This window comes from Cydia strobilella, chromosome 7 (genome assembly GCF_947568885.1).
Source record: "Cydia strobilella chromosome 7, ilCydStro3.1, whole genome shotgun sequence".
Taxonomy (NCBI): Eukaryota; Metazoa; Arthropoda; class Insecta; order Lepidoptera; family Tortricidae; genus Cydia; species Cydia strobilella.
This window is the reverse complement of record NC_086047.1, coordinates 1,608,074-1,615,178: the sequence shown is the minus strand read 5'-3', so window position 1 is coordinate 1,615,178 and position 7,105 is coordinate 1,608,074. Positions and strand designations below refer to the sequence as shown.

The following is a 7,105-nucleotide window of genomic DNA, read 5'->3' as shown; positions in this document are numbered from 1 at the left end:
ATAAATGGTATTAGGAGGATAACATTTTGTTGAAGTTGAATCTTCAACACATTCTCTGACCCCTGTTTGTTAATAAAACAACAATATCCTGTGTAACTATTGATTTTCATCAATTCCACCTGGAAGGGAAGGCTGATCTGGCATCCAAAAAACTCGGTGTGCTCAATAAAGCACGGCGATACTTTACTCCGGGGCAAAGTTTGCTGCTATATAAATCGCAAGTCAGACCCCATATGGAGTACTGCTATCACCTTTGGGCAGGAGCACCTGGATGCCAGCTTGGACCCTTCGACTCAGTCCAAAGGCGCGCTGTACGAATCGTCGACGATCCCAAATTCACAAGCGGTATTGAACCTTTAAGTCTAAGGAGAGACTTCGCCTCCTTATGCGTGTTCTACCGCTTGTACAATGGGCTGTGCTCTGAAGAACTGTTTGACATGATGCCAACGGCCGCTTTCTATCACCGCACTGCTCGCCATCGGCAGGGTGTTCATCCTCACACCCTAGCACCTAAATGGTCGCGTACTGTGCGGTTTAAGAGGAATTTCCTCCCGCGTACGCTTCGGCTGTGGAATGAGCTCCCTGCCGAGGTTTTCCCGAGGGGTATGGGGTTCTTCAAAAAAGGAGTGTACAGGTTTTTAAAGGGTCGGCAACGCGCGTGTAATATCTCCGGTGTTGCAGGCGTCCATAGGCTACGGTAACTGCTTACCATCAGGCGGGCCGTATGCTTGATTGCCATCGACGTGGTATAAAAAAATCCAATCCAATTGATCATTTTTTTTACTACAGCAGTTCAATCAGTCAATTACATGACTGACAGTTATATTTACAGTACAGGAAAGGGGGCTGCCGTTTTTCCATACAAACGTAGTCCCCATTTTCCTCTCTGGATATTGACATTATGGAAAATATTTTTTACATAATTTGATATATAATAACCATAGCTTTGCTTGCCCCTACGTTTGATTTTTTTTAGATTTTTTGATTATTGTCAAAATTATAGGAGCGAAAAACAAATTTAATACAAATTTTTAAATGCTCCTAACTCTTGTAATAATCAAATATTCGAAAAACAAAACAAATGTAGGGGCATAGTGTAGGTGGGTGGTATCGTGTATTCTACATATATGTCAAACGAAACACAATTAACGTTCGGTAATTGTCTCTTGCAGGGAGGCGTGGGTTACAGATCACATACACATTGTATGAAGCATGGGATACCTACCGAATAATGTCCATTTTTTTTGTTGCGTAATATGAACTAGAGCCAAGTGGCGGGAAAGAGGGGAGGCCTTTTCCCAGCAGTGGTACACACTAACAGGCTAATAAAAAAAAGTGAACTTGCGGTTTGGTTATAGTACTAGCGAACATGGACGTACAATTTGAACCTATTCACACTTATAAAACTATGTAATTTTGGAAGTTAGCAAGCTTAAGAACCGGGCCGTATAAGTCTACCGTTTAACTGAGTCGGTTGTCAAAAAGTTATTATGTTTACCTACGGACTTGAAGGCTTGGCTGCAGGAAGCTGGTTAAATAAGTAAGAAAGTCAAAATGTACGCCTAAATTCTATGCCATCTAACATTTTCAACAATAAACTAAGGCACCTTCACTAAAACAGGCCCAAAAAATGTACGCCTAAATTCTATGCCATCTAACATTTTCAAAAATAAACTAAGGTACCTTCACTAAAATAGGCCCATCGTTATTGTTATTTTTTATTTTTCTTATGTTCAATGTAAATTTGCAATTTTTTCCAGGGTTAGTTAGGTTAGGTTAGGTTAGCTAGTGCAAAATTTGAACCCATTCATACTTGTAAATGTATGAAAATTTGAAAGTACGAGTAAGCAAGCGTAAGAACCAGGCCATGTTTTGTGAGTTTTGGGACTTGTTTCGACAAGTCCCAAAACTCTACCATCTACTAGAACATCACCGCGCAAATTCTTTAGCAACCGCCTAAGATAAGTGTTAGACCTATAAATGTAAGTTTTGAATGTCTCATAATATATGTTGGGCTATACTTAGTCCCTACGCTGGCCCAAAGCGGGTTGAGAACTTCACCTACATCTTCGAATTTCTTTGCAGAAGTATGCAGGTTTCCTTACGGGTCTTTCCCCCTTCCTTACTAACTAATAGTTCCTCACAAGAAATGTATTCAAAAAAGGCAAAGTAAGTAAAACCAAAAAACACTAGTCAAGATTAGCTCTCTTATCAGTTGTAGTAAGGGCCAATCATTTTCTATAATAAATAGGTCATACATTTAAAACTGCGTGTTTTGTACTTAACACGCGATGTTGGTCGATATGACGTGCATACACTTTTGCTCTCAGAGGCTAACGCATAATAATGAGGCATCTATGGAAGGTAATCGTTGGTATAGGCTGAGGCGACAATGAAAATAAACTCATTTATATGGAAACGGGCGAGAATATTGACTCGCTCAAAATAAACATGAATATTAACGCGATATTTTTTCCGGACTTTTTAATAAGTATTTATGAGTTGCCATTTAATTGCTAAACGATGGGCCTTGTTAGGGTTCCGTACCTCAAAAGGAAAAAACGGAACCCTTATAGGATCACTCGTGCGTCTGTCTGTCTGTCCGTCAGTCACAGCTTATTTTCTCCGAAACTACTGGACCAATTAAGTTGAAATTTGCTACACATACATAAGTTTGTGACCCAAAGACGTACATGTAACGTAAACAAATGAATTTTAAACACGGGGGCCACTTTTGGGGGGTAAATGAGAAAATTAAAAAATAAAGTTTTTGAAACTATATCGTGTTATATATCAAATGAAAGAGCTCATTATGAGAATTTCAAATATATATTTTTTTATAATTTTAGGATCAACACTTTAGAAGTTATTCAAGAAAATAGGAAAAAAATTACCATTCCCCCCCTTTATCTCCGAAACTACTGAGTTAAAAATTTTGAAAAAAATACACAAAATAGATCTTTACCTATAGATCACAGGAAAACCTATTAGAAATGTGCGTTTATAAGGGTATTGCATAAGGCTTAACTCACCATACCCTTTGCCAGACGAAACCCTTTGTTTTGGTTTTAAAAACCCTTATATAAAGCTACCACATTTGAGTAATCGGTAGCCCAAATACCCTTACAAAACCCTTATCATCCGCTCACCAACACCTTGCATATTGCTTATAAGGGTTAGCCTTATAAAGGGCTTCCCTTTTAGCATATAAGCGTGCTAATTTAAGTCGTCTACCTTGTTCATAAAGCACACATTACTTCGAATCCGAGCGATCGTCGGCGGCGACGGCGGCGTTCTTTGACTAGGCACGTATTTTCTTTCCTTTTTATACACTACCGTAGATATATACTAATCCTGTCTCTTTCACGCAAAGGGAAACCTTTATAAAAAGCGCTTAAAGATAAGGGTAACCCTTATTAAGAGCTAGCCTTATTTTTGGTTAGCTTTTCGGTACGGGTTAGTCAAAGGTAAGGGTATGAATGAATGGGCTTGCAGTTCAAAAGGGAAAGTCTTTCAATGTGTTAGCCGTGTTTAAGTTTCGCCCGTTGAAAGGGTTTTATCGCGGAAAGGGTTGTCCGGTCCCTGCCCAAAAGTTACGGGATATTAAGGTTAATTTTCTTATTTAACCCTTATCCATTGTAGATGATGTATTTCTGTTGCCGCTATAACAACAAATACTAAAAAGTACGGAACCCTCGGTGGGCGAGTACGACTCTCACTTGTCCGGTTTTTTATTTCTTCTATTTTACACCTCTTCGATAACTCTTAGCTAAATACGAGTATGTAAATGTATGTAAATACTTTGATCTTAAAAAAGAACATATTCATACTTCTGTCTAGTAAATACAAAAGCAATTGGCTCGGCGCTTGCCGCGCTTGTCAGCTTATCGGAAAATTCCAGATTCTCCAGAAATTGTAGGAACTTATTCTCGATTTTCCTAAAGCATTAAAATAATATCTACAATATCAAAATTCTAAACTAGCTATGTCGAAATTAATAGCGACGCAATGAATTATGCGCATTCCAGCGAAAGCTCTAACATTTATACTAATACTATCCATACTAATATTATAAACGCGAAAGTCTGTCTGTCTGTCTGTCTGTCTGTCTGTCTGTCTGTCTGTCTGTGTGTTCCCTCTTCACGCTTAAACCGCTGAATAGATTTAGATGAAATTTGGCATAGAGATAGGTTGAGTCCCTGAGAAGGACATAGGATAGTTTTTATCCCGAAAATCATCCCTTAAGAAAGTGCAAATCGGGGTGGAATTGAGCTAATTAATGAAGTGCCCGCTAATTTGTGTGCATAATATGCTCAAATTGAATGATTGCTATGAGAATTTTCCAGGCGCTATACTTACTTTAGCTGCTGTTACTAAGTCCACGCAGACGAAGTCGCGGGCAAAAGCTAGTTTACAATAATAGCTTCTTGCTATCAGAATTCCGAGAAAACGGGAAACTAAAAAGGAGCGGGTCCGTGTTGCTCGAAAAAATCGAGCTGTTATTTGTTGAAGTAAACATATTACTTACTAGCTTTTGCCCGCGACTTCGTCTGTGTGGAGTTAGTAATTTGGGTACTTAGCTTATTTTTTATCTAATCTGCTTTTCATCGATTCCCCATACAAACTTCCATCCGCCTTTTCCCCCCCTTAAAGGATGACTTCTGGGATAAAAACTACCCTATGTGTATATATAACTGTTGAAAGCTTCAGCTGTTTTCAAAGATTTTTTAGATCCTTCACTATCTGAGTGTATAGAACCTTTTTGCGAATTTAAGACGAACTTAATTGAATTTTTGTGTCTACAACATGATTTTTCAATTAAATAAGAAACGAATTGACCCATTCTACTCAGATTGCCGCCGTTTACCACGCAATGGCTGCAAGCAATGTAACTTTAAGGATGACTCACGTTAGACCGGGCCGTGTCCGGGCCGGAGCTTCCGGCGCTTCGTTTTCTATGGAAAGCATCACGTGATCACCTGTCATGTCATAGAAAAGTAAGCGCCGGAAGCTCCGGCCCGGTCACGGCCCGGTCTAACGTGAGTCATCCTTTAACCACAATTATCAAACAAAACCACCACTTGATTACTTAATTCAACTTTTGAATCAACAATCACCTAATGTAGATCACTTAGATTGTACCATGTTTTACGGGATAAAAAAACCGGCCAAGTGCGAGTCGGACTCGCGCACCGAGGGTTCCGTACTTTTTAGTATTTGTTGTTATAGCGGCAACAGAAATACATCATCTGTGAAGATTTCAACTGTCTAGCTACCACGGTTCATGAGATACAGCCTGGTGACAGACGGACAGACGGACAGCGGAGTCTTAGTAATAGGGTCCCGTTTTTACCCTTTGGGTACGGAACCCTAAAAACACAAATGTAAGCACGCGAGATATTTATCAGGCATTTTACGTAAAAATATATGTCACGCTCTTATCTATTCAAATAAGATTACGTTTTATATTTTTGCGTGTTTTTTATGCCGGTAACGGTTTACTTTACGAAGTATTATTTGATATTTACAGCTAATTTGGAATTATTCTTTGGAAGAAAACAAAGAAATGTCCTCAAGATCGAAAAGGCAGATGGAAGGAGATGAGCAAGAAGTTTATGACATGAAACTATCCGAGTCTATAATTTTGATACCGAATTGTATATTATCGTATTGTACTTGGCCTAGAGGGCTTACAAGGTCTGTGCAAAGATGTTTATGTAAACATCTTGGCATCTTGACATGGGACTATGACGCATGTTATGGGCATGTGCCTATAACAGGCGTCATAGTCCCATGTCATAATATTTACAAGCAAGCGGGGAGGCTGTAAGCCCTTTCGAGGGCATCTAGGGTTCATCTAACTATTGCTCGGTTTTCAATGCGGCTCTTTTACATATACAAGATTTGTTTTTAAATTAAGCCTAACCAAAAGAGACTTGAATAGAGATCATAGTATACCTACGTACTGTCCGCGCGCGAATCCCGTGCACGGCTGAGGAATTTTAGGAATGTTGGGCGTCATGACAGAGTACTGTCATTTTGTACGTACGGGCGCGGCGCACACCCTCCCACTTCCTCGACCTCCGAATGCACGGAATTGGCGCGCGGACAGTACATAATCAAATTTACATTTGTTTGTATAAATTACCTATTGCGTGGTGATTAAATGCTGGTCCTTCTACATCCACATATTAGTCCTATATTATAATACTAAGCGACCCATTCTTAGTCCTAGATATCATGGGCACCATCTTCCTCTACACCACAGCTACCGCCAGAGGGGCGAAGAGCGATATCAGTCACAATCACGGGAGAATACTGCTTTTTAGGGTTCCGTAGCCAAATGGCAAAAAACGGAACCCTTATGGATTCGTCATGTCTGTCTGTCTGTCTATCTGTCTGTCTGTCTATCTGTCTGTCTGTCTGTCTGTCCGTCCGTATGTCACAGCCACTTTTTTCCGAAACTATAAGAACTATACTGTTGAAACTTGGTAAGTAGATGTATTCTGTGAACCGCATTAAGATTTTCACACAAAAATAGAAAAAAAACAATAAATTTTGGGGGTTCCCCATACTTAGAACTGAAACTCAAAAAAAAATTTTTCATCAAACCCATTCGTGTGGGGTATATCTATGGATAGGTCTTCAAAAATGATATTGAGGTTTCAAATATAATTTTTTTCTAAACTGAATAGTTTGCGCGAGAGACACTTCCAAAGTGGTAAAATGTGTGTCCCCCCCCCCCTGTAACTTCTAAAATAAATAAGAAAATGATAAAACTAAAAAAAAAATTTATGTACATTACCATGCAAACTTCCACCGAAAATTGGTTTGAACGAGATCTAGTAAGTAGTTTTTTTAATACGTCATAAATCGTAAACCGCAATTTACCTTTCACTCACGTTTCACATAAAAAATACATTGTTTAAATTGTGTAATGTACGGAACCCTCGGTGCGCGAGTCCGACTCGCACTTGGCCGGTTTTTTTTTATCATGATTAACTGTTTGGCCTCACCTGGGGCCAATAACAGCTTGAGGTGTGAGTGAGATCAGTGTAGGCCGCGACACTGCCAAGAAGGAAAAGAGTAAGAGAGAGAATGGAAG

The 7,105-nt window shown here is 39.4% G+C and overlaps 1 protein-coding gene and 1 long non-coding RNA gene across 2 annotated transcripts in view; both read right to left on the bottom strand.

Annotated features, from left to right (window-relative positions):
- Positions 1-6,442: 6,442 nt before the first annotated feature.
- On the bottom strand, positions 6,443-6,872 carry LOC134742923 (uncharacterized). Its single transcript, XR_010127978.1, has 2 exons — positions 6,710-6,872; positions 6,443-6,643 (listed from the first exon to the last, which is right to left on the bottom strand). It is a non-coding gene; the product is annotated as an uncharacterized LOC134742923 (long non-coding RNA).
- A 126-nt stretch (positions 6,873-6,998) lies between these two features.
- LOC134742763 (QRFP-like peptide receptor) overlaps positions 6,999-7,105 on the bottom strand; it is a 49,400-nt gene continuing 49,293 nt past the window's right edge. The window contains exon 4 of the mRNA XM_063675950.1: positions 6,999-7,016. Within this exon, the coding sequence (XP_063532020.1) occupies positions 6,999-7,016 (18 nt within the window). The remainder of the gene's footprint in view (positions 7,017-7,105) is intronic.